The sequence below is a fragment of the Clavispora lusitaniae genome (assembly GCF_014636115.1).
Source record: "Clavispora lusitaniae strain FDAARGOS_655 chromosome Unknown tig00002663_pilon, whole genome shotgun sequence".
Classification (NCBI taxonomy): domain Eukaryota; kingdom Fungi; phylum Ascomycota; class Pichiomycetes; order Serinales; family Metschnikowiaceae; genus Clavispora; species Clavispora lusitaniae.
In genome coordinates, this window is record NW_027093982.1 from 141,467 (window position 1) to 165,670 (window position 24,204).

At 43.5% G+C, this 24,204-nt stretch overlaps 12 protein-coding genes across 12 annotated transcripts; 6 read left to right on the top strand and 6 right to left on the bottom strand. All coding sequences in view use genetic code 12, as the record gives it.

Moving 5' to 3' along the window:
• Positions 1 to 697: 697 nt before the first annotated feature.
• FOB63_004708 (uncharacterized protein) lies at positions 698 to 1,696 on the top strand (the record flags this gene model as incomplete). Its single annotated transcript, XM_002617641.2, has 1 exon — positions 698 to 1,696. The coding sequence occupies one exon, from the start codon at positions 698 to 700 to the stop codon at positions 1,694 to 1,696; it is 999 nt and encodes a 332-aa protein (XP_002617687.1).
• A 900-nt stretch (positions 1,697 to 2,596) lies between these two features.
• On the top strand, positions 2,597 to 4,183 carry MRS7 (Mrs7p; the record flags this gene model as incomplete). The annotated part of the gene is made up of 1 exon (XM_002617640.2): positions 2,597 to 4,183. The coding sequence occupies one exon, from the start codon at positions 2,597 to 2,599 to the stop codon at positions 4,181 to 4,183; it is 1,587 nt and encodes a 528-aa protein (XP_002617686.2).
• Positions 4,184 to 4,381: 198 nt separating this feature from the next.
• DUT1 (bifunctional dITP/dUTP diphosphatase) lies at positions 4,382 to 4,843 on the bottom strand (the record flags this gene model as incomplete). Its single annotated transcript, XM_002617639.2, has 1 exon — positions 4,382 to 4,843. The coding sequence occupies one exon, from the start codon at positions 4,841 to 4,843 to the stop codon at positions 4,382 to 4,384; it is 462 nt and encodes a 153-aa protein (XP_002617685.1).
• A 625-nt stretch (positions 4,844 to 5,468) lies between these two features.
• Positions 5,469 to 6,308, bottom strand: FOB63_004711 (uncharacterized protein; the record flags this gene model as incomplete). Its single annotated transcript, XM_002617638.2, has 1 exon — positions 5,469 to 6,308. The coding sequence occupies one exon, from the start codon at positions 6,306 to 6,308 to the stop codon at positions 5,469 to 5,471; it is 840 nt and encodes a 279-aa protein (XP_002617684.2).
• Positions 6,309 to 11,225: 4,917 nt separating this feature from the next.
• On the top strand, positions 11,226 to 12,830 carry UTP15 (snoRNA-binding rRNA-processing protein; the record flags this gene model as incomplete). The annotated part of the gene is made up of 1 exon (XM_002617637.2): positions 11,226 to 12,830. One exon carries the CDS (start codon positions 11,226 to 11,228, stop codon positions 12,828 to 12,830), a length of 1,605 nt encoding a protein of 534 aa, XP_002617683.2.
• A 710-nt stretch (positions 12,831 to 13,540) lies between these two features.
• On the bottom strand, positions 13,541 to 14,521 carry FOB63_004713 (uncharacterized protein; the record flags this gene model as incomplete). Its single annotated transcript, XM_002617636.2, has 1 exon — positions 13,541 to 14,521. One exon carries the CDS (start codon positions 14,519 to 14,521, stop codon positions 13,541 to 13,543), a length of 981 nt encoding a protein of 326 aa, XP_002617682.2.
• Positions 14,522 to 14,893: 372 nt separating this feature from the next.
• On the bottom strand, positions 14,894 to 16,060 carry RPL3 (60S ribosomal protein uL3; the record flags this gene model as incomplete). The annotated part of the gene is made up of 1 exon (XM_002617635.2): positions 14,894 to 16,060. The coding sequence occupies one exon, from the start codon at positions 16,058 to 16,060 to the stop codon at positions 14,894 to 14,896; it is 1,167 nt and encodes a 388-aa protein (XP_002617681.1).
• A 1,514-nt stretch (positions 16,061 to 17,574) lies between these two features.
• CIP1 (Cip1p) lies at positions 17,575 to 18,462 on the top strand (the record flags this gene model as incomplete). The annotated part of the gene is made up of 1 exon (XM_002617634.2): positions 17,575 to 18,462. The coding sequence occupies one exon, from the start codon at positions 17,575 to 17,577 to the stop codon at positions 18,460 to 18,462; it is 888 nt and encodes a 295-aa protein (XP_002617680.2).
• A 327-nt stretch (positions 18,463 to 18,789) lies between these two features.
• On the bottom strand, positions 18,790 to 20,379 carry FOB63_004716 (uncharacterized protein; the record flags this gene model as incomplete). Its single annotated transcript, XM_002617633.2, has 1 exon — positions 18,790 to 20,379. The coding sequence occupies one exon, from the start codon at positions 20,377 to 20,379 to the stop codon at positions 18,790 to 18,792; it is 1,590 nt and encodes a 529-aa protein (XP_002617679.2).
• Positions 20,380 to 21,354: 975 nt separating this feature from the next.
• ERG24 (delta(14)-sterol reductase) lies at positions 21,355 to 22,680 on the top strand (the record flags this gene model as incomplete). Its single annotated transcript, XM_002617632.2, has 1 exon — positions 21,355 to 22,680. One exon carries the CDS (start codon positions 21,355 to 21,357, stop codon positions 22,678 to 22,680), a length of 1,326 nt encoding a protein of 441 aa, XP_002617678.2.
• A 32-nt stretch (positions 22,681 to 22,712) lies between these two features.
• Positions 22,713 to 23,429, bottom strand: ABG1 (Abg1p; the record flags this gene model as incomplete). Its single annotated transcript, XM_002617631.2, has 1 exon — positions 22,713 to 23,429. One exon carries the CDS (start codon positions 23,427 to 23,429, stop codon positions 22,713 to 22,715), a length of 717 nt encoding a protein of 238 aa, XP_002617677.2.
• Positions 23,430 to 23,954: 525 nt separating this feature from the next.
• FOB63_004719 (uncharacterized protein) lies at positions 23,955 to 24,188 on the top strand (the record flags this gene model as incomplete). The annotated part of the gene is made up of 1 exon (XM_002617630.2): positions 23,955 to 24,188. The coding sequence occupies one exon, from the start codon at positions 23,955 to 23,957 to the stop codon at positions 24,186 to 24,188; it is 234 nt and encodes a 77-aa protein (XP_002617676.2).
• Positions 24,189 to 24,204: the final 16 nt, after the last annotated feature.

The window sequence follows — 24,204 nt, forward strand, 5'->3', positions numbered from 1 at the left end:
ATGTGAATCGTGTATTTCTGTGATTTGTAATATATTGTAGGATCCTGAACGCTTCAAATCTTTGAACGAGCTTGGATTTCAGGGGCCCGAATACAAAAGAAAGGGGTATGCTGCTCTAAACTTCTGCTTCGAAGATGGAGATTGCCACATTGGATTTCGAATTTGTTGGCGGTACATTTACGACGGAAAATCAGTGTGCCTCTGTTCTTGCTGTAGTCTGAGAACAATTTTTATTGAAAGTATGTCTCTAATTTCATTGCGTTACCTTCTTCTTTCGAAGGAATTGCTCTTTGCTTCTCGAACGCTCTCGCGCTATAAAGCAGTTTCCCTCAACTTACAAATGTTTAATGAGAATTAAGTATTCCGCTTTTGTTTTTAATCGAGTCACGAGAATGTTTTCAACATACGTCTTTATAATAAACAGTTACAAGCATTTGAAAGCCACCCATAGGAAGGTATAGCTCGGTTTTTTTTTGTCATGCATTTTTGCAGTTTTGATCAGAAACTACGTATACGCATACTGATCGACCGCTGTATCTGGCCCTGAGCCACCATGAGATACGCACTGTATCCAACCAAGGATTTCCACCTATTGTATTAGTTTGCATTCGAACCTATTATTGTGGCTGATTTTGGTTAGCAGATTTCCAATTGTCGATTTCTATAACTGCAAAGACCTGTATCAGACTGTGATCTCATGTGCGCGTATCTTCACCATCTTACTTCACCAATGGAAATCCAGTACGTCAAGAACGAAGCAGACTTTGAAAAGCATCTTCGCCAAAACAAGTATCTAGTGGCAAACTTCACTGCGTCCTGGTGTGGCCCGTGCCAGGCGATCAAACCAATGGTTGACCAGATTTATGCCAACCCCAAGTTTTCGAAGATCGAAATTGTCCGCGTTGATTTAGATGACTGTGGTCCTGTGGCAGCTAAGTATGTTGTTACCAGTGTTCCTACTTTCATTTTCTTTGAGCTGGGCGAAGAAGTGGACCGTGCACATGCGTCACTGTTAAAGGCATCCTTGGATAAGATGGCTGAACGGGCCAACGCCGACTCTGCAAGCGGTCCACGGGGCAACAAAAAACTTCTGGGGCTCGAGCTGGAAGTCTCTCTGCTTGTTCCTAAAGGCTTCAGTGTGTTGAACAACGTGATTCACTTTGGGGAAATGGTGGCATTGAACGTGTCCCCTTTACGTTCTTCGGACGGCGAGGCTGATGCCAGGGAAGTCTTTAGACCCGATTCTAAAAACCCTACAACGATTTTCACTGATGCTGACTCACAAGCGCTTTTTTTCGTGCCCTTGAACTATATTAGCAAAGTATACTCTATTCTCGTGAAATTTGCTGATCCTGCAACTTGCACTGGTGACAATCTTGCTTTAGACGAGGAGGAGCTCTCTTCAGAAACACAGAGACCCTGCAAGATCAAGGTGTGGCCTAACAAACCAGGTGTTCTCTCGTTTGACGATGCTGCCGCAGAGTCGAATCCTCCCCATGTCGAGACTATCGAGCTGGATGCTAAAGGGCCTTGGCACGAGATCCGGCTCAAATATGTGCGTTTCCAAAATGTGCAAAACTTAAATATCTTTCTCGATGGCGAAGACGAAGACATGCATACTTTGATTGAGAAAATAGCTATCATTGGTGTGCTGGGTGACTCTGCGGAGCCCGTGACCCTCAGCCACGAGGAGTAAGTATTTAATGGAAATAGACGAGTTTTTAGTGTGTCCTTCCTAGAAGTGTCTTGTAGAGATATTTGCTTTGGGCAATCAGTTTCTAATAAGATCCTTACTTCAATACACTTTTGCTGGAGGGAATCTACGGCAGGATCGAGAAGGCACCATTGTACGTAATTCTGTGATTTGGCTTTCTATTTCACGACTATTTGCATGGCGTTGGCGAGTATTACTATAAGATAACTACCTTTTCGCTTGCCTTGCCAACAATTTCCTTCTTGGACGGCTTATACGTGAACATATCGGAGTAGCATCTCTCTTTTAAGATCCTTAGAGAGAAATCGGGGGAACAGAACTCAGCACACATGACTTGGATGGGACATCTGGTTCGGATTGAACATGGCTTTGTGTGTACTGATGCTTTGCTCTAATTCTATCAATCAGCTTAGGCCCAAATTTGTGCTTAATCAAAGCTTGGATAGGAAAGTTCCACCGCTTTCGTTACTAATTACCACCGATTAGTGCCAACTGTTTGCACCACGGCCTTCGCCTTAAATCCTCTTGCTCAGTTAATTCCATTCAAAGCTGTTGTCTTAGCCATGGGGTTAAACTGTCACTTTATTTTCCACTCTAACCTATCCTGTTTGCACGGTTTCATTTCCATTAGAATCCTGGTTTCCTATACAAACATTGGAAACTCTCTCTTCAATAAATCTACATCACCTGCTTTCGATCATAATATCATACTTTTTTCCCCAATTTTCTTTTCTATATAGTTTTCAATCTTTTATACCCTCTCTAATTGGGTGCGCCTTTGCCTCTTGCCCAATGCGGAGAGGCGATATTCGTTTTTTTTCCTTCCGACTCTGGCGCACGTGACTGGTGTTCCTGCATCTCATCTTCTCACCACCTTACCTGATGGAATTCTCCGCCAGCTTTGTCTCCATCTTTGTCTTTCGCTCCGCTTTTCCTTTTGTGTTTGACCTTTTGCTTTACAATACCTTAATGGCTTCCCGATTATTGACCCGAGCGGCTTTGGCGCGCCACGTCCTTCTGACCCCCAGAGCTGCTGCCCTTCCCTTTTCGGCATCCACCTCCGCATTTGCCGCTGTCTCCGTGAAGTCGAAAATCGCCACCAGATTTCAATCCACGTCGTCAAAGAAAGATGAAAAATCCCCTTCTGTAAGTGCTGGCGAAAAAGACGTCAAGGCAGGGCCTAGCCCGAGTACTGAGTTAGCTCATAAACAGGAATCGACATCTACTGAAGTCATTGCTGTTGAAGCGCCTCCAAAACCTCCTCTTTGGGACCGTATCAAGCACGAGGTAGCTCACTACTGGAACGGTACCAAGCTTTTGGGTTACGAGATCAAGGTTTCCACCAAATTACTATTCAAAGTGGCGGCTGGTTATGGCTTGTCCAGAAGAGAAAATAACCAGTTACAGAGAACTTTAGTCGATGTGGCGCGGTTGATTCCATTCTCCATGTTTGTGATCGTACCTTTCGCTGAGCTCTTATTGCCAGTAGCCTTAAAGTTCTTCCCTAACTTGTTACCTTCCACTTATGAGTCTTCTTCAGACATCAACAAGAAGAGGTTGAAATTAATCAAGGCCAGAACTAGTGCTTCAGAGTTTATCAAGAAGACCATGGAAGAAAATGGTCTCAAATTATCGAAGAAAATCTCGGAAAAAGAACGTGAAGCTTTCGTGTCCTTTTTCGATACTATTTCAATGGGTAAAACTCCTACTAGGGAACATTTGATTCAAGTGGCTCGTATGTTCAAGAATGACCAAGTGTTGGATAATTTGTCGCGTCCACAGTTGCTTGCCATGGCTAAATACATGTCTCTTAGACCTTATGGAACCGACTCGATCTTGAGATACCAAATTAGACACCGCTTGTTGACCATTATCAAGGACGACAAAGCCATTGACTACGAAGGTGTCGAATCTTTGACTGTGCCTGAATTACAAATGGCCTGTTCCCAAAGAGGTATCAGGACTCAGGATGTTTCCCCCGGCAGATTAAGAGAAGACTTGGACACCTGGTTGGACTTGAGATTGAGACAGAAGATTCCTTCTACGCTTTTGATTCTTTCCTCTACATACACTTATGGAGAACACAATCTGGGTATCGACACGTACTACGACGCCTTGTTGGCTGTCTTGTCATCGATTCCAGATGAAGTTTACAACGTGGCCAAATTGGAATTGTCTCATGATTCAAAGTTGAAGTTGAACATCTTGAAGGAACAGGACGAGATGATCCAAGAGGAGAACTTGCGTGAAAAGGATACTGTCAACCACGTGAAGGATAACATCAAATTGGATGAATACGAAGAAACCGCTACCGAAGGTATGAAGATTGAACAGGATGAGCCGGAAAAGTCTAGTGAATCTGAGAAGGCTGAGCAGGATAAGAGCGACAAGCACGAATCTGCTGAACCAAACTCTCTGGAAAAGTCGGAAACCAAGGCCGAGAAAACCGAAGCAAAAGCTTCGTCATGAACACAGATCTGTTGATCATAGAAAAAATTACGACTTTATTTATTAAGTTTTGGTCCTCGTGATGAGTAACAGCAACAAGAACGTCAACCATACGCGATTCATAGATTACTTTAGCATTTCTATGTCTCTTCATGCACAAAGAATTTTTCCGCCAGATGTATATTAGTTTGTAATACTCTCGTATGAGCAAGTCCATAATTAGTTGGAGCCTGTGGACCCAAAGCCCCCTTCACCTCTGTCTGTGATATCCAATTCTTCCTTAGAAATGACATTGATGTCGGCATTGATGATTTGCTCCAACACCAATTGTGCAATTCTGTCTCCAGTTTTGATCTCAAAGTCCTTCTTTGAATGGTTGAAAAGAACAATCTTCACCTCGCCCCTGTAGTCTGCATCAATAACACCGGCACCTGTTGAAATTCCGTGTTTGACTGCGAGACCCGATCTTGGTGCTACTCTTCCGTAGGTTCCAATTGGAACAATAATGGACAAATCAGTAGCAACTAAGCCTTGGCCCTGAGCTGGAATAACAGCGTCTTCAGAAGCATAAAGATCGTACCCTGCAGCTAAAGCAGATCCTTTTGTAGGGACAGTAGCCTTTTCTGAACGCAAGAACACTTTAAGTTGGTCAGCAGTCTTCATTTTCTTTTCAATGGACATGGGTTAGAGGAGAGAAAAACGCGTTTAACACGCGTTGAAAAAATAGTGCACATCCGTACCTCCCCAATGAAAGTGGTTGGAAGTGCCCTTTGCGTGTAGATCTTGGACCTACATAATCTCAAATTTCATCTTCAAATTAACCTTTCAGGTTACCTGTCATTGATTGTCGTTTTCAATAATAGAGATTATGTATCCTAGTTTTGTCAATGCCAATATTAGGATCTATTATCTGAGCACATTTTCGATGTAAGGAGCAGCATAAGCTCCTGCCAGACCCACCCAATTCGTTTCGTTTTGCTTTCAGCACCCGCAGGAAGAGGTAGGATATGAATATTGTTTACCGGGATCATTTTCAAAAACGTAGTTTCGCGGGATACCTCTGATGTTCCAACAATTGCCCATTGGCCCAGTAAGGTAATAAAGCACTAATGTTCATGGTACCGGGCACCGTAATTTCCATAGATCGGGTAGTATAGACAAGCATATAGTCGCGAGGATCCTCATTTGTTCACCTTCGCAAAGGGATATGTTTGCAGATACAATGATCAAGAGTGTGGCAATCAAACATTAAGATGAAGGCATGGGATCATTATTAGATGATGCAACGCCAAAGTCTACTCCCCCTTCAATCCCAACTGCCTTCTAATGCTTGATATAACCGGATATGAAGTACGGCTCCTTTTGGCGCCAGCGCCGCAGGTTTCACTCGAAGAATATTGATTTCCTGTTCGTTCAACCTCAATCCCCGCGGTGAGTTTTCCGCTTGTAAGTACACACATTGAAATAGACATAGCTGAATAAGCAGAATAGCAACATCAAGCGTCACTGCGCCCACAAGCCGCAAGTTCCATAGCCGAAGCCACAATGGGTCGTCTTTGGAGTAGTAGTCCCATGTATCCCCCAAGAGCAGGAAGAAAAGCCACAGGTTCTGAGTGAGCTTGGTTATGCCTTCAACGTCAGCCTGCGGCCGCAACCACGCCACAACGAAAACCACATGCCATGCCACTGTGATAAGACTTTTCCAGTAGAGGCAAAGCCAGACGGTAGCAATGGCGCGAGTAGTGGCGGCTGCACGGTCGAAAGGAATCCCACTACGGTTGGCCACAGCCTGCTGTTGGTCAAGTGTCTGCAGAAGGAAATTTGCATCCGTGTTGTCGCCACGAACAACACTGCCCACTTGCATTTGAAAGTGCACCATTAAATGCATAAGAAAAGGGACAAAACATGCCCATCGGAAGTAGCGCACGAACTGGAAACCCATAAGAAAGTATGCGAGGGTGCTGAGCTGAAGAATCATGTGGCGTTGGAAAAAAACCCGTCTGCTAGCGTTTTCTCGCTCAGAGAACTTGCTTTGGTACGGTTGATCCACATCAGACAATGTGGCAGCAGAAAAAGACATCGATGCATCTTCGGTTTCCTCGGATGCATATGGCACAGAGGGGAAAGTGCCTGGAATCATCGACATTGTGACCGGTGTTCCCCAGATTAATGTACACTGAGTTATCTGCGGCGTTACTTTTGAATATCAAGGTATATGCTTAGATAACGATATTTTCATGGATCTCGCCTTCAAAAGAACGGTTAACGAGTCGGATATCAGATTCTTTGAAGACCGAAACGTGTGACCAGAACACTTTTAGTATTGTAGGAGTGTCTGAGAGTATGTTGTATTGCTTGGTGCACGGGTCTTAGTCTTCACTGCCCTTCCTAGGAACATTTGATACACCAAACATTTTGTTTCTCTAGTATAGATGAATGATTTCGTACACTGAAAGTATCTCGTGCATTCTTTATTATTGCTCAGAGCATTGTAAATGGTGTTGTCATTAAAAAAAAAAAAAAAATTATGGTTCCGAGAGCATGAGAACCGTATGGGTCTGAAGTAGAAGTACAACGAAGAGACCGGAATGATGCCGTAAATGGAATAGACATCATAGTTTTAATGGATGTCAAATTCTCTTTTCAGAGTCAATAATTCCGAAACAAATTGACACTCAATGAAAAATAATCAATATGGGGACAATGACATCATCCTGCCTGTTTTCTTTGTTCTTCTCGCTTTTTTCCATTCGAGCGATTGTAGATAACTCTTTTATTTTCTTTCACCAATTAGAAGGGTTGTAAGTATTTACATACATGGAACTACTAATGTCTTGCGGTCTACATTCAGTACCAAAAATTCGTGTTCAGAAAAACAGACTTCGTTAACCGAGCACATAGAAAAGGCACTTGGAGCAAAAACGGTGCGTGTTCCTTTTTGTATATCTAGCAGGATATAATCTCCCTGTATGTCTGCTTTCGTAGATTTTGTGGCGTACATGAATCGCTACGTAACTTTTTCCCTCGCGTCATAGAAAAAAAGAAATTTTACGGCTCTCTCATCTTTCTAGAAATTTTTAATCGCGACTCGCGAAAAAAATTGAGAGCTAAAATCCCAACTAGGATAGGCTTGACACTTGAATTGTGTTTTCATCTTTTCGCCAAAACAAATAGTAACTTGTCTACAGATGCCTTCGACAGTCAAATAGTCGCTATAGAAAAGAATAGTCAGTAACGCTAAGAATAGTTAGTAAACACTGTCTATGAACGCTAAGTAAATTTCAATTAAGGACACCCACGACGTCCGATATTAGGATTTCGATGGCTGGTGGAGATTATTAGCCCGCCTTCGATACGGAGTATGCATGGCGTAGGACATATACGCAAAGATAATGTGTGTGTATGATCATTCGCAAAGGCACTGCTTCCATGCATGAGCCGGATTTAGACTTCCACACATCCGAAAGTTCATGTGAGTTTATACAAAAGGTAAAAGTAAAGAATGAAAAAAAGTAATATTAAAGGAAGGAAAAGTAAAGGAAGTAAAAAGTACAGGAGCTACAACCCAGTAACTTACTGTCAGTTTGTATGTTTGAAACCTAACAATGAAATGTCTCCATTTGCGACCTACCGCCATTTACGTCCCCACGTTTAGTCGTTTCTTTTTTCGTGTGTACTGTCACTCACCAGAATGACGCACCCTTATGCGACTCGCTAAACGATTGTATTTTAGTATATTTAGTGAAGACCTCCAATATCCCACAACAGACCGTTTGAGGATTTTCTGCTACTACCCAAGTATTATGTACACTGAATGAAGGAATTTCATAAAGCTTGTGATTAATATTGTTTGCACAAACGGCGCTGGGGTGCGATCAAATATTTGCTCACCCGTAGTTATACGCGTAACTCATGCAAGCGATATTTTATGTGTAGGATATACACGTACTCTATGACACTTACTGCATGTTATCTGCAGCGGCTTTTGGGCTTGCATTTACGGAATGCTTTGGCCTTTGACTCGTAGTTCCATGCAGAAACAACGGGAAGTATTAAAGAGACGACAGTCCCACATTGTTTTCCATTTCTCCATCACACACAATATGAAGTTTTCCACTCTTTTCTTCACTGCTACAATTGTTTCTGCTGCTGTGGCTCGTCCTATTCAGACTGGGGTTGACTCTGGTGTGCTGCTCGACAACAACTCTACTGAGTATCCACATATGCTTGGAACTCCAACGTTCCTTCTTATTGACTAAGCGGGTGAAAGCGAGGTCGCACTTATTTATTTAGCCCCATGACGTAATGGGCGGACGTGGCTAATGGGTTCAATTCATGTATTTAATAGAAGTATTTAATAGACATATTCATTTTTGCTAAACTTTGATGTAGCAAACGTAGTCATGATTATTTTTTTCACGTTGCCAAGTTCCGCGGAAGTGTTCGCTAACTTTACCGACAGGAGATTCGCTAATATGTGCACTATATGCATCATGTGTCACTCACCCAAACTTGCCACTTTTACATTTCTTTCACTTGATATTTCGCTGCATGAGATCCCATCCCAATCTTTTACTAACCATGATGTCTAAGATTGAGCAAACACAATATTTCTTCCCAAAAACTAACTAGTGAATTCGACGTTTTGCTGTAGTGTATGCAGTACCATAGCTTATTTTGTCGAGAACCTACTTTTGTGCCGAATAATCTCATGGGCCACATCCAAAGCCACTTGCTGACAAATCATTGGTTAGACCTCTTTCATTATCTGTAGAGTTCTACTGCGGGTCCGAAATTTTTATTTTCTTCCTAGATTCAGTTGCAGGCGAATTTTGATGTGAAAGATATCATTCATTGCTCTGGTCATTATAGAGAAACAGGCCACTTTTTGCCATTTTGAAAACATGTCACTTTTTTTCTATCTACTGGAGATCACGTATTTCCCACTATATTACGCTGTGAATGTGTGTTTCCAGTGATTGATTGAGCGGACTTACCCCCACTTACGAGAATCGAATATTTAGGAACTATGCATAGTAGGTACGTCGAAGCTTCGAAGCGTGGGATTTTTTTCCTTTTTTGTTGCGTTTCTTTTTTTTTTTTTTTGTTGTCTTTTTTCCAGTTTCTGATACTACCACCTCTATTCTGCCTTATGATGACCAAGGTTTTCGAGGCGTATGTAGACCATTAGGTACTTATTTCGTACCCTTTGAAGTGGCCCAAAAAATCTTTGCGAGAAAGATTCCGGAATATGCGGGTGTCCTGCAAGATCTGAAGTTAGATGCACCTAAAGCGTTGCCTTGGAAACCATGCAGTCGTACATTATAGCGGTGACGCCCACATCTGATGAATCACTGGTCTGAATCTTGGCTTGCGTTGTTTGTCAATATAGTCTTCTAATGTATTGCTTCTTTTTTTTCATTTTCAAATTGTTTCTCCGAAGGAGAAAATTATGCAACATTGAAAGAACTTTAAATCTATTCCGCGTTCTTAAGGCGGTACTGTAATCCCATTTACCCACAACACGAGTCACGAATATTTTTTCTAAGTATAATTTCATGGTAAGCTGTAGGCTATCCTCGTTTGTCTTCGTCGGGTTCCAGAAAGAGACTTTCCTCATTTGTTGGGGCAAGAAAATCTATGTTATGTCTTCATGTTTAGGAAATTCTATCCTTTCGTGTACGAAGCCCACTCTTCAGTTGGTTTCTGATTCTATGCACATTTAGAGACATCCAGGAATTGCTGCACCATGAATATCTAGAGCAGGGTCATGAAAGCTGCTGAAGTTGAGCTTTGAATAAATTTGTTGCGTTGGAAAAACTGATCCTAGTCGGTCCTGGCGACTTCTTTATTTTCAAGTGCTTCCGTCCTGTAAAAGAGATTTGGATTGAACAAGGTAGTAAATTGACTGTCACAAATGACAAATTATATGTATGGATTTTGATATAGTGTTTCTTCCTATTGAAATTGGAAGCGAAGCAAACTATCAACTTCAGGCAAACTGAACTAATGAGAATGACTAATGCCAGTGAAACAGTTCACTGGAATAATTTAGGGGCAATGACATATAACATACAGCCCTACAAACACTGGGTCCGGCTTTAGTTTCCGTTGGGTCATGTCAATACCAGGCTATGACAAATGTTAAGGCCTGGCAACTGTGATAGCCGCAATTTGCTTTGATGACATGTTATAAGCTTAGCTGGACAAAACCTTTCATTCCAATTTTTACTAGATTCTACGCACTTCTGAGAGGCTTTTGCATTGTCCGACACATGTTAGACAGGCCTTGCGGCTAGCGGATGTGTTTGTTCCACAATCAGCATAAAGCATATCCTCAGTAATTAATCAAGAAAGGACAAACCATGAGCATACTTGTGTTTCCATTTGTTTTCGAACGTGGGAATATCTTGTCTGCTTTACTTCAAGAGATCAAGTTACCTTCTGATATAAGCAATCTCATTTGTTATTTTGAGGACCTTCGTAGGTTTTTTGCTTTCTCAAACCTTACTGCAAAGATCTCTGGAAAGTGATGGGAGTAAATAATTTTGTTTACGAGGATGGAGTTATTTGGCGGATTCTTCTGGGTCTATTGTGATAGCTTTACCTTAATTTTATGACTTTTTACAATTGCATTAGACTAGTCCAGAAGCTAGAGACCAAATGCGCGAAAAGAGATATAGATAACCTAGCTGTTACTTGTTGGACTATAATACTACATAAGGCCACTAGGGATATCATTTAAGGTCACAAGAGGTTTCGCGTATAGGTGGTAATTTTACGACTGTATTATGGACGGCTGTAACTTTAGTTGCACAATGTCTCGCATGTTGAAATTTCTATAGCGCGCTCGATACACTTCTTGAATCCACAGAATCGCCTACATATGAAGTGGCCCAGTGTGTCGGAAAGAAATCATAGTTTGAGAACTTATTGTCCCAAATTGTATCTTCACTCGACCCAAGTCATGTCTCTTCTTTTTCATCAAATCGACCCAAGTCATGTCTTTTCTATGTGATCACACTGAGCTTTGAACGAAGATGTGGATGCGAAAATCCACCAGATGAGATCCTGCACAGCGACCATCGCACTTTTCCTACTACTTTTCACTTTCACCTCATACTGTAGCTGCTTCTACATTTTTGCCTCTGCGTTTTCCATTTCCCTATTTTTCGCCATGTCAGCCAGCAGACAGCGTCTTCCACAGGCACGGCAGCCCGTGCTCCCCGCCAAGACTACACCCGAACAAAAGTACTGGCGCGGGTTTGTCAATCCTCAGCTCATCAAGGAAAACTACCCAATCACACACATTCACTTCAACCCGGTGGCCCCACATGACTTCGCCGTCACATCCTCCACAAGAATCCAAGTATTTTCCTCCAAAACGCGCCAGGTGATCCGTACTTTCTCGCGCTTCAAGGACACCGTATACTCGGGAGAGTATCGTTTCGACGGAAAGCTTCTAGCAGCCGCCGATGCGCTGGGATTGGTGTCTCTTTTTGATGCATACCAGCCGCGTAACTTATTGGTCAGTGTCAACCCCCTGACGCATCCGACCCATGTGGCCCGTTTCCATCCTACAATTGGAAACCAGTTGGTTACTGGATCTGACGACCGTGTCGTGCGCTTGTACGACATTGCACACACATCTTCAGGTCCGATTGTCGAGTTTGGCGCATCCCACCACGGCGATTACGTGCGTAGCTGTGGCTTTGTGCCTGGAAACCCGAACTTGCTCACTACTGGATGCTACGACGGCATTGTGCGCGTGTTCGATACGAGACAGAAGCAGTTGGTGGCCAGCTTCGAGCAAGGTAACCCAGTCGAAGATGTTTTGGCGCTCTCTCCCACCACTTTGGTTAGTGCGGGTGGGCCACAAGTAAAAGTATGGGACTTGTCTCGTGGCAGCCAACTCCATGAGTTCCGCAACTTCACCAAAACTGCCACCACCTTGCATTCCGCAGGAGAGCGTGGGTTGTTGGTGGGCCTGTTGGACGGCCACGTGAAGATCTTTGATCCTTCCAATTGGGATGTCAAATTCGGCTGGAAATTCGGAAGCGGTGGAGTACTTTGCTCCGCTGTTTCGCCTGACTTCAAGCACTTCGCTACAGGATTGACATCTGGTCTTCTTTCGATCCGTACCCGCAAAACAGAACCAAAGACCGCTGCCGCGAAACCAACCCGTTCAAGCACATATGCACGTATAGTTAAGGGCGCCGAATATCTCGGTGAGGAAGAGCACCATGTGGTACATACAAGTGCGCCGCTGACAAAACGTTTAAAACAGTTTGAAAAGCACATGAATGCTTTCAGGTGGGCTGAGGCCTTGGACCTGGCCATTTCTACTGGTTTGCCCCGCGAGCAGGTTGTTTCGCTTTTACATGAGTTGAAGAAACGAGGTAAGACACGGATCTGTTTATATGGCCGTGATGAAATATCACTCATGCCTGTGTTGCTGTGGTTCAGTAAAAACCTTGCAGACGTACGGTCGTTCAACATCATCTGTGACTTCCTTGCAGTGCTACTTGAAATGTATGGACACTTGGTGGAAAAGAGTGTTGCTCTCGAAGAAGCCTTCACTACATTGTCTCGCAGAATCGAATCTGAGGTGAAGAAATGCAGAGAGGCAAATGAGATCACAGGTATGTTGGAGATGTTGGCTGTCTGAGTACAACAAGCATGAAGAAGGGCTGATAATGAATCGAGTTATGATTTATAGACTGGCCAACTACGGATCCACTTCCGCCATCATAAAAAATGAAGTGACGGGTTTCGTGTTTATTTTACACAGTAAAATCAGCATGTTTCCATGATGGGGCAGTTGAGTATAGCCCATAATATTGGCATGACAGATTAGTTGTAGATATGGGTTGAGACAATTTGTTGAAGATAATCTTGTCTCCCTGGTCTCCTCATGTATTGAACTCAAAATGTGAATACGTACAATATTAAATGAGAAGATTACAATGCAAACTTTTTTGATTTAAAGAATTTCGACGAGGCAACAGTTTCAGTCAGTAGGGTCACATTGTTATAGTCTGTCTTTTGAAGTGGAGATGCTAATTAAGCTTTGACAATCGGATGACTGTATATGCAGCCTGTGTTGTCTTTATTAAGGGTATTATAAATCATGTTTGGAAATCATAGAAAAAAATAGCTAATACGAAACTTTTCTTTGAGAGAAAAAAAAATATTTCGAAAATCTATGTTGGTTTCAACTTAGTTGTCTTTTATTTCACTCTTCCGAGCAGATAAACTTCTTTCTTTGTACTGCGCATCTAACATAGACGATGATTTCCCGTTAAGTCTATTTTCCTGTGACCTGTCCATCTATTTTCCCAGTTTCGTCTTGTCTTGTTCTATTTCATTTACTCCTTCTTACCATCGGTTCTTTCTGCTCTTGTGTCTTTTCCTCTTTTGGCGGTTCTCAAAGGTCTCTCTGCATTGTGGGGAACAGAACCATTTCTGTTTGTTATATTTAAGAGCTTCTACCCGATTTAGAAGTCCCACGCATTTATAATGGAACCATTCTCCGTTGGGACACTTTTCATTATCGCATGCAATCATATCGCCAAAGGACGGCTGCTTGCAGAAACAATACTTCTCTGGTTCAGCTTCCACTATGGGTTCAACCATTTCCTCGAAAGGTTGGGCTACCTTAAGTTGTGTTTCCTTCTTAGATATGCGTTGTTTGGGCCATTTTCCCCGTCCAGTTCGGGATTTTGGATGTGTTCTATCCAAGCCTCGAGACTTGGACATTTCGGCTTTGGAACGAGTCGGTTTTTTGTCACCTGAGAGTTTGAAGACAATCTTAAGGCCAGTCAGTGTTCCAGGTGATTTAGAGATGATGACATTGTCCAGTTTCCGAAGGATGTACTCTTGCTCCTTGAGAGCCTCGACCTGCGATGCAAGAGGATTTTTCCTGTAGTGTTCAATGAGCTGTGCCCGTAGCTGAGCTGAATGCAGCAGATTGTCCCTTTCTGGAGCATGCACCATAGTCTGAAGTTGAGAGATCTCCTTTGAAACCATTTGTTCGTGAGTAGATAATTGGTCACAGAGGCTCTCCATTTCGGCTACCGCCTCAGCATTGAAGCGTTGGATCTGTTTCTTCAGTTCGGCGTATGCTTTTACTATTTCCAAATTTCCCTGCTTGATCTTCTGGAGAACAGACTCTGCGTTTTCATGCAAGAGCATCAGGTTGAGTTTATGGCTTTCTTTTTCCGCCGCGAGATTGCAGCTTTGAACTAGCCAAAGTGATCGGACAATATCGCATGGAAGATGGTCTATCGTGGCAATATAGGTACTATAGATGGAGCTGGACTCAGCAACAACAGACTCCATGGCGTTGACATGCGACATGTTGATGCGTCTTCAGCATGAACGCGGTGCGCGACATGCATACATACATAATACACAGACCATCGTCTTCTCAATAATGGTCCTTGGAGAGACAGGTGTCATTATCTATCTTAAACTATTTGTTATGTGAGCTCATTTTCAGACGATGATATGCATTTCGTTTTACTTAAAGTTAAAGTCGAGATGATGGTAGTCCAAAACCAATTGTCCGTATCAGTGATCAATTTTCGCAAAGTGCTGTACGCAATAAATATACATCATCGCATCCATAATTGAAAAGGCTACATTACTACGAGCTACATTCATAAGTCACATGTACCATACATTCATAACTAGACAGTACACCGTGGCCGAAGCTAGAAGCTAGAACATTTAGTTCAAGTCCTTCTTCAAGGTACCCATGAAGGCTCTCTTCTCGGCTGGGGTCTGGAATCTACCCTTACCGAACTTAGAAGCGGTGTCGATCCACTTCAAGTTGACCTTCTCAAGAGCTCTTCTGGAGGTGTCAACGTACAAGGACTTTCTCAAGGTGACGACTCTCTTCTTGATACCTGGGATAGAACCCTTCAACAAGACAAAGTCGTTGTTGACCAAACCGTATCTGACGAAACCGCCCAATGGGTTGATGGTCTTCTTGGTTCTGTCGAACTCGGTAGCACCGTTAGCCTCGTCAGCACCAGATCCAACTCTGTAGACCTTGTGGTTGATGGAGGTTCTGTGGTGGTAACCGTTTTGACCAGCTCTGGCAACAGTCCAGTTGACGTTAGCTGGGTGCCAAGCACCAATACAAGCAACCTTTCTCAAACCTCTGTGGGTCTTTCTTGGCAACTTCTTGGTACCCCATCTGTGGGTAACACCCTCGAAACCGTGACCCTTGGTGACAGCGACAACGTCAATCATCTCGTCCTTCTCGAAAACAGAGTCGACGGAGACGGTCTTCTCGAAGTGCTCCTTGGCCCAGTTGACCTTGTCCTCGATGGAACCACCGTTGATTTGGATCTCAGCAAGGTGAGCCTTCTTTTGGGACAATGGGGTCTTCTTGACTTGGGTGTGGACCAACACTCTGACAACAGAAGCGTACTTGGTGATTCTGGCCAACTCACGGTTGATTTCCTCACCGTTTTGAGCGTACTTAGCAGAGTACTTGGTGAAGGCCTTCTTCTTGGACTTGTACCAGTTCTTGTAGAATCTTCTTCTAACTTCCTCAGAGAGGTGCTCGGCCCAGACAGTGGTCAAGGATCTCAAACCTCTTGGGGTTTCGACGTAACCCACAACACCAACGATAACCATTGGTGGAGTGTCCACAACAGTGGCAGCCTCAACGACCTCACGCTTGTGCATCTTAGAACCTGGTCTGTCCAAGTCTCTGACGATGGTGGTCATACCAGCCTTGTAACCGAGGAAAGCAGTCAAAGCAACTGGCTTGGACTTGACATCCTTAGGGAAGGACTTGACTTGACCTCTGTGGGAGGCAGATCTCTTTCTTGGGAGGAAACCCAAAGAACCGTGTCTTGGTTGCTCGTACTTTCTGTGCGACATGCTTAGTTGTGGAAGTGAAGAATTGAGTGAAAAAAAATTTTTCAGTCTTAAAGGCGCACAGAGAGGCGGGTAACTGCGCGATGCTGCAGGCGCACGACTTTTTCTGCGGTTTCACTCTTCTCTCACATGACTACATCCGTACCTCTGTAAGACTGTTGAGCATCTCTCTTCTTGTCATACTATGCACTACTGTGTCCTCCTAGTTGGGCAATGGGGACTTTTAAACACTTCGAATCCGAAGTTCAAGTGTGAAAGTTTGCGAACCATGTTGAATGTTTGCGTAGGCTGCTTACCTCTCTCTCGATCATAAATATGTATTTGTCTATAATAGAGAGTATCACAGGAACTAGACCAAACCAAAGTAAGTTGTTCTGTCTTTTCACGAATCAGAGATTACTCACGCTACAAGCTTCACTTCAGAATGACAATGGTGCGTTGTTTTGCTTTGGGACACTCCAGTTGATGAATTACATGATCTTTGTGATCAGTATAAAGATGGTCCGTGTCTGTTATCTTGTACGTGGCAGGTCAATAACGAATAACACTCAAGAAGATAGTATTGCTAATATTACGCAACCAGAGTAGAAGAGCCATCATTTAACGTTGGCTCCAATACTCAGCAGTGATGTCGTACGCCCTGTAACTGCCTATCTTAATGATCAAGCCTTGGTCACTAGGTATCAACCTTAGATGTAATGGGCATATCCGCCCACAGTTCATACTGAGCTCTATTTTAGCCTTCATTAATCTCAGTTGTATACTGGCATTCTTAAAAGATTGGGAGGTCAATCAGTGCTATGGTGAAGTTCTTTTTAGGCTTGGATTTAGCACATACGCACTAGATAAGATAAAGGCCACGGAGTCCTTTACATCAGTGTCTAATAAGCATGGTTCAGGTTATTGCCGAACCAGTCTTACTTGTCTTGAATTACGAAATTCAATATTCTCTACTTGATAGCTTCGTCCAATACCCTTGACTGCCCCAATAATATGTAGTGGCAAATTATCATCCACAATTGTCAATCCACACTTTGGTGTAAGGTGGTGTGGCATACACACTTCGGGAGGTACGGGTCCCATTTTAGTAATTTCGGTTTGTTGCAAAGTGCACCTGATGTGCTTTGCTAATCATTCTGCAGGATGTGTCTCAAAGCTTACAAATAGTTACTAAAATTGTTTCTAGAAAATTCATCAGACGTGTAAGCTTCAAAAAAAATCAAAAGGATTTTACAAAGATGCTCCAAATTTTCTGATGAAGCTCCAATCTGCTGCGATATCTATGAACCTTACCTCTAGCTAAGGACTTGATTGGTTGCCATGAAAAAAAAATCTGAAGTGAAAGATGTACTGGTGCACTTTGCTTACGCGCCACAACCCCCATATTACTCAAGACGCAAGGATTGCATATAATGCTGAGTAATGTTCTCCCTATCTAAGACATCAGTATATAAGTCCCTCAAGAATCGCTCTTTTCCTTCCATCAACAAACACAAAACACAAACTCCTCAATTACAATGTCTAAGCCTTCTGTCGCAATCTTCGGTCTCAACGGTACCTTGGGTGCCCCAACTCTCAACGCTATTCAAACCACTTTCGCTGACAAGTTCCTGTTCCCAGTTTTGGCTGTCACCAGAGACACCTCTAAGGTTACTTCTACTGACAAGGTTAAGTACATCAAGGGTGACTACATCAACGGTACTTCCGAATTGGCTGAACAATTGAAGGGTACTGATGTGATTATCGAATTGGTCTCCCCAAACCCAGAGCTTTTCGCCGCCATTGAGACCATTGTTACTCAAGTTAAGCCAAAGTTGTTCATTCCAACTCAATTTGGATGTGACTTGGAGGCTGCTGCCAAGACCTTCCCAGGCTTCTTGGGTATCAAGAAGGCTCACTCTGACAAGATCAGAGAGACCGGTATCAAGGTCGTTGACGTTTACAACGGTTTCTTTGCTGAAGGTGCTTGGTTGTACGAAGTCATCGGTCACGTTGGTGCTGACCTTGAGAGCAAGACTGTGACTTACTTCAACTCTCCAAGTCTCGCCTTCTCTTACTCCTCCCTTAAGGATGTCGGATTGGCCATCGCTTCTATTGCTTCCAAGCCTGTCTCTGAACTCCCAGACAAGGTGAGAATCCAATCCGGTACTGTCACCTTTGAGGAGGTCGTCAAGAAGTACGAGGAAACTCACAATGTTAAGTTTGAAGTTAAGGAAGTTGTTCCAAAGGAGGAAGTTATCAAGCAGAGCAAGGAAGTCTGGGGCCAGGGTTTCAACCCAGCCAAATTCTTGTACTACTTGCAAGTTCTTGCCTCTTTGGGTCCAGATGGTGGTGTCACCTTCAGCTCTAACGATGATGAGTTGGTCAACCCAGGTGAGTCTTTGTGGAAGTGGACTAAGTACTAAAGTACTTGGCCTCTTAAAGCGAGAACTATTTGAGGATATGATTAGTTAAAATAGATGGAAATTGAAATTGGAATTCGTAGATACATTAGACTATAGTATGATTCAAGTTCTTTTTTAAAGGGATGGAAAGTATTGGAATACCATTTTGAACAGTACGGGTATTGAAAACCATGTCAGTATTGTATAAAACATGATCAAGGACGTACGTATTATCTCAGGCATTGTTACAAGTTATAGATAATTCCTACAGTCAGAATCCCCTTCACTTTTTGCGTAGATAATATGTGTTACTTTATAAAACGAATGTATAAACTTCAATGAATTTGGTTAGTGTAACTTCAAGATTTTCTTGAGTGCGTTTCGTGCGTCGCCATCGTCTTTGGAAAGAAACTGGTCCGCCAAATTTTCATGTCCGGACGGGTCCAACAACTTTTCGGTATCAATGCTAGAGTCCATGGCTATGGCTCGAGCCTGCGAGTCCATCTCATGATTAGGGCTCAAAAACGGCTGTGCGTCGCCCCTGCTCGGTTGTGGCGAGTTTAGATTCATCATGGAGTACATCATTGTGTTGAATTGTGGTGTCAATTTAAACAAGGACCCCTCCTCATATTTGGGTGTAAATCCAACCAAAAAATCGTCCCGGCCTTTTGGTGTCTGTGGAACAACATGCTTTTCGCCATCATCCATATTTTCGCCCACAGAGCCCGCTGTAGACATTTGCATGCTCTCTTCTCGAGCAAGGAGCTGGCCCTCAATTCCTATTGCTGTATTGTGGTGTACAAGCGGTGGTTTTTCGGGCAAGTTCCCTCTAGACAGAATCCCACTTTGGTAACTTGGAAACTGGCTCTCGTTTGATATACTGCTCGGCTTCTCCTTCTGCAACAGACCGTCGTTAGCGGACATACTTCCACTAGGTTGATACTCTTGTACCGGTTTTTCAGGGATCGTTTCTTCCGCGTAGTCTTCGCCGGGCTCTTTTCTCTTGGAAAGTTCTGCTCGCCCCAGTGAATTCACCACAAGCTTAAACGTGAATAGATCATCCTCCACAAATTGCATTCGCTCTTTGCGGCTTCCTTGGAAACCTGCGTCCAACTGAGGAGCAGACTGAAGTTTAGCATTGGTAGCAGAATGGTGTGTGGTACGAGAAGTACTAGCGCTGTTCTCAATCCTTCCTCCTTTGCATGCATTGTGGCTGGCAGAACCTCCGGCTCCCGAATGCACTGGCTCTATGGGCTTCGAAGCTCCCGTTGAGTTCCAGACACCAGTGGTGTTCAAAGTCCCCATTGGGCTCGGGTATCCCAGCGCATTTAACCCCATTGAACCTTTGAGGCCCGAAGGGGTGGGCGCTCCTGGATTTTGGAGTGACTTGTCATAGTGGTTGCTGCCGGAGCCTGTAAGCCCCAACTTAGCAGATGCTCTGCCAGAAATATCTCGTGCTTCCATTCGAGCATCCATTCTGGTATCCATTCTGTCCATTTTATGCTCAATCGTTTCCCCCACTTTACCTTCATGGGTAAGAGAAAACATCTTATCCATCACCAGCAGATCAAACTGGTAACTCAGTCTTCGATGGCTCGATGTTGATGACAACGGAGTAGGAATTTCCGTCTCGGGCCGTTCTCTCCGTGTGGGCAGATCGTTTGAGCATCTTCGGGATCTCTTCCGCCGGGCCAGATGGTATGTGGGCAGAACTTTCATGAGAGGAGTAAACGTGTCGGGCTCGCCCATTTTCACAGTCATGCTCGAATTCAATTCTGCAGTAGGGCTTCCACTGGAAGGCGAGGTTTCAAACTGAAGCGTGAGAGTAGGAAACGCATCTCCGAGCTTGTTGGCCTTTGGTGGCCGTCCTCTTTTTCTCTTGACGGGCGGCGGGTTATTTTCAGCAAATCCTGTCATCGGGGAGACAAGCGAGGACATAGGCGAGAAAGCAGCGATCCAAAGATTGTATTTCTGTTTTAGTAAAGACGGACCTTCGAAGGAAGAAGAAAAAAAATATTAGCAGACTATCGTGCGGAAGGGTGAAATTTCTAGATGCGGCGAGCGCAGTTGCAGGGTGCATATTATGGCAAGACAATAGGGTAAGTTCAGCTCAAATAGAGATCCAGAAGCATGCAGCGCGGAAGAAAGTGAAGGTGTCTGAAATTCAAATTACTTTAATTTGTGACGCCTTTCCTCGTGGACTCTTACTAAATCTTTTCGTGTTCCCATGTCTACGATGGGAAATAAACAACGCTGTCAAGGCGCACTCATGCACCTAATTTACCCAATTGGGAAGGTAGAGAGCAATCACCCGTATTGTGAAGTTGGTGCTTATGTGATGGCCCATGTAGCCTTTCGCTGCCTCCATAATACGAAAATGGTGATTAAATTATGTGTGTGATGTTATGTTTCTGTTTTTCTGTGTGTTCTTGATTTTTTGTTTATGTTCCGTCTTCTCGTCTCGTGAGATGGTGGTAAAAAATAGGAGAAAATTGCAAATAAACCAGCGCAATGCCTATAAAGAAACGCAACATGCACTGTAAAAAATCTACGTATAATTTCATCACTTTTTCAACATTCCAGTAGACCTTTCGAACTGAAATGCTTATTCGGCTGATTTTCTTCTAACTCGTGTTTGTTTGAAGGAGTTTTCTATTACCCATGGAGCATATACGAGATTCGGAAAAGTCGAAGACAAAAGAAGATCCATATGAGGTTTCAAAGAGATTCAAAACACCAGAACGCTTTTAAAAACACGTCAAAAGCTCCGCATTCTTCGTCTGTAGTCCCATTTACACATTCATACTTTATATCTTGGTCACGTTCATACTCCACCAAATACGACCGCATCGTACCGCTCGTTTGTATGCACAGCCATACCTAAGACTTTCACCGTTTGTCTTTTCTTCTGCAATGGCACTGTTGAATCCTAAAACGACGGAGAAAGAGTTTTTCGGCATGTTTGGTGCCCTAGGCATCCCAATATTCTTGCCCTTGCTCATTATTTTCTTCCAATTGATCACGAACTCTCATTACGCCATCAAAGGTATCAGTCTCGACTTGTCTAAAGTTATCGAGCAAATCCCCCAATCGTGGAGTGAACTAGCAGATATTTGCTTCGACAAGAAATGTTGGGTTGTCTATCTTGTGTGGTTCTTCGTTCTTGCTGTATTTGATGTCTACTCTCCAGGCAGAGATGTTGAAGGTGTTGAATTAAGAGACGGAACGAAGTTGATGTACCGTATTAATGGTCGTTTCATGTCCTCTTTGTTGGTAGTAATCATTGTTGCAAGGGCATTTGCGTCAGAAAAATTTTACTTGCCGGAATTACAGTTCCTCTATGACAATCAGTTACAGTTGACAATGGTTACAATTATTTTCTCATTCTTGCTATCCTTCTTCGTTTACTTTTGCTCCTTCATCCCATTACGCCGCCCTAATGGTGCCAAGACAAACGAAAGAATCTTATCCATCAACGGAAACTCTGGTAACGCAATCTACGACTGGTTCATCGGAAGGGAGTTGAACCCAAGAATTGGTTCTTGGGACATCAAATTGTTCTGCGAACTCAGACCAGGCATGCTTTTGCTATTCTTAATTAACTTGTCATGTCTTCATCAACAATACCACACCCAGGGAAAAGTGGCTGATTCAATGTGGTTGGTTAACGCCATGCAAGCATTTTACATCTTTGAAGGTGTCCTTAATGAAGAAGGTTGTTTGACCATGATGGATATTGCTACCGATGGATTCGGCTTTATGCTTGCCTTTGGTGACTTGGCTTGGCTTCCGTGGTCGTACTCATTACAGGCTCGCTACTTGGCATTACCAGGAAATGCATACCACTTGGGCTGGCTCAAATGCTCTCTCATTTTGTTGGTGAACGTTTTGGGTTACTATATTTTCCACTCTGCCAATCAGCAGAAATCGGACTTTAAGCAGGGCAAATTAAAGCACTTGAAAAGCATCACGACACCCACAGGCTCGAAATTACTTGCTGACGGTTGGTGGAGCACGAGTCAGCATATCAATTACTTCGGAGACTGGCTTATTGGCTGGTCTTGGTGCTTACCCACGGGCACTATGACTTTACTCACATACTTTTACGTCATTTACTTTGGCGTTTTGTTGGTTCACAGACAGACTCGTGATGAAGCCAAGTGTAGAAACAAATATGGCAAGGCGTGGGAGGAGTACGAGAAACAAGTTCCATACAAGATCGTGCCATACGTTTATTAATACGCAGAACTAAATACACGTTGCAGACAGCGCTATTCAGTCTTCTTCTCGTAGTCAATTTGCTTTTCGAAAGCATGGTAGGATGTCTGGATCGACGTGATCCACCCAATGGCGGTGGACAGAACGAAAACCAAGAAAAGCGAGACAATCAATGCCAGCCACACACCCGGGGTGAAAAATTGGTATTCTCTAAAAAGGTTCGATTTCTTCTTCGAAGATTTTGGTGCATCACCTTCTTCAGGGGCACCTACAGCTTCAGGAGCATCCACAGCCTCAGGCTGGTCTTCGTTTCCTTCGTGTTCTTCCACCTCCTCTCTTTTCTCTGTCTCGATTTTGCTGAAAGTAGGCTTGCCCTGGACGATGACACAGCTGTTTGAGGTCAAAAACTCTTCGATAAGGTGCCTTTGGCCATCCTCGATGTCATAAATGACCGGTTCAGACGCTCCAGCAGCAAAGAAAGAGTCCACAACCAGTTCAATGTCATCCACACCCTTATAGTGGACATTCTTGATAAAGGTTCCACCAACTTGTGCTGGAGCAACTCTCGCCAAATTGCTTACTCTGTAAATGTGCAACTTGTCGCCGTCAGCGCAAAAGCTAGGCGCAATTTGTCCAAGTTCCAAAGACAAGTCTTTGCCTGGTACAACATGGTGAGAAGTGTCCAATTCCCGAGATGAGTAGAAAGACGCAGTGTCCGAAAATGCCCATGCGGCACCCGTGCACACAGCAAGCCCGGCCAAAATCTTCATGATGGTGTGGATGGTTATAAAGTTTGATTATCAAGGAAAACGCCGGTGCGTAATTGGTCACGTGTACAAGAGGTGCCCCCAGCCGTAGATAGGAGCAGAACGGCCTGAGAGCATATTAGAAGGATGATAAGAAGGACAGAGCATTGTGTAGATGAACTGAGGAACATTACGGTAATTTAGCTTGAAAAAATTTACTGGTTGTATACTTCCGAGACCGTCAACACAGCAGGTAAATAGCACATCTCGAAGATATAATACGCCAGCGAGAAAATGCAATGATCGAGAAAACAAGAGGATAAATACAAAACGAACACCAAGACAAAGCAGGACAAAATATAAATTCATAAAACGTAGAACAAAAACAAAGCCAATTGTTAAGTACCATTTGGCAGAAATACCTAGTGTGCAACTTTTTTCCTTCGAGAATAGATAACTTGACCTCCATATAACGCGAAACTTATCAACGTTTACTACTTCTTCAATGGCCGTCGACATCCCTACGTATGTATCAATCGCACGTCTTCTCTGTTCATAATATTAACCTTCAGATCCGTGGTGCGCAAGCTCATGTTTTTTACCGTGGCAATGGTTGCCCTTCCGTTGGTGGTTTTTTTCATGTGCCAATATTTGTTTGATAATTCCATAGTTAGCGGCGGATCTGCTGCTGTTGCTGCCAACGCTGTGCTTATCGCATACATTGTTGCTGCTTTCTCTGAAGACACGAGTCAAGAGGCGGTGGAGAGCAAGAAAGATCAATAGGCGAGTCAATAGTAAT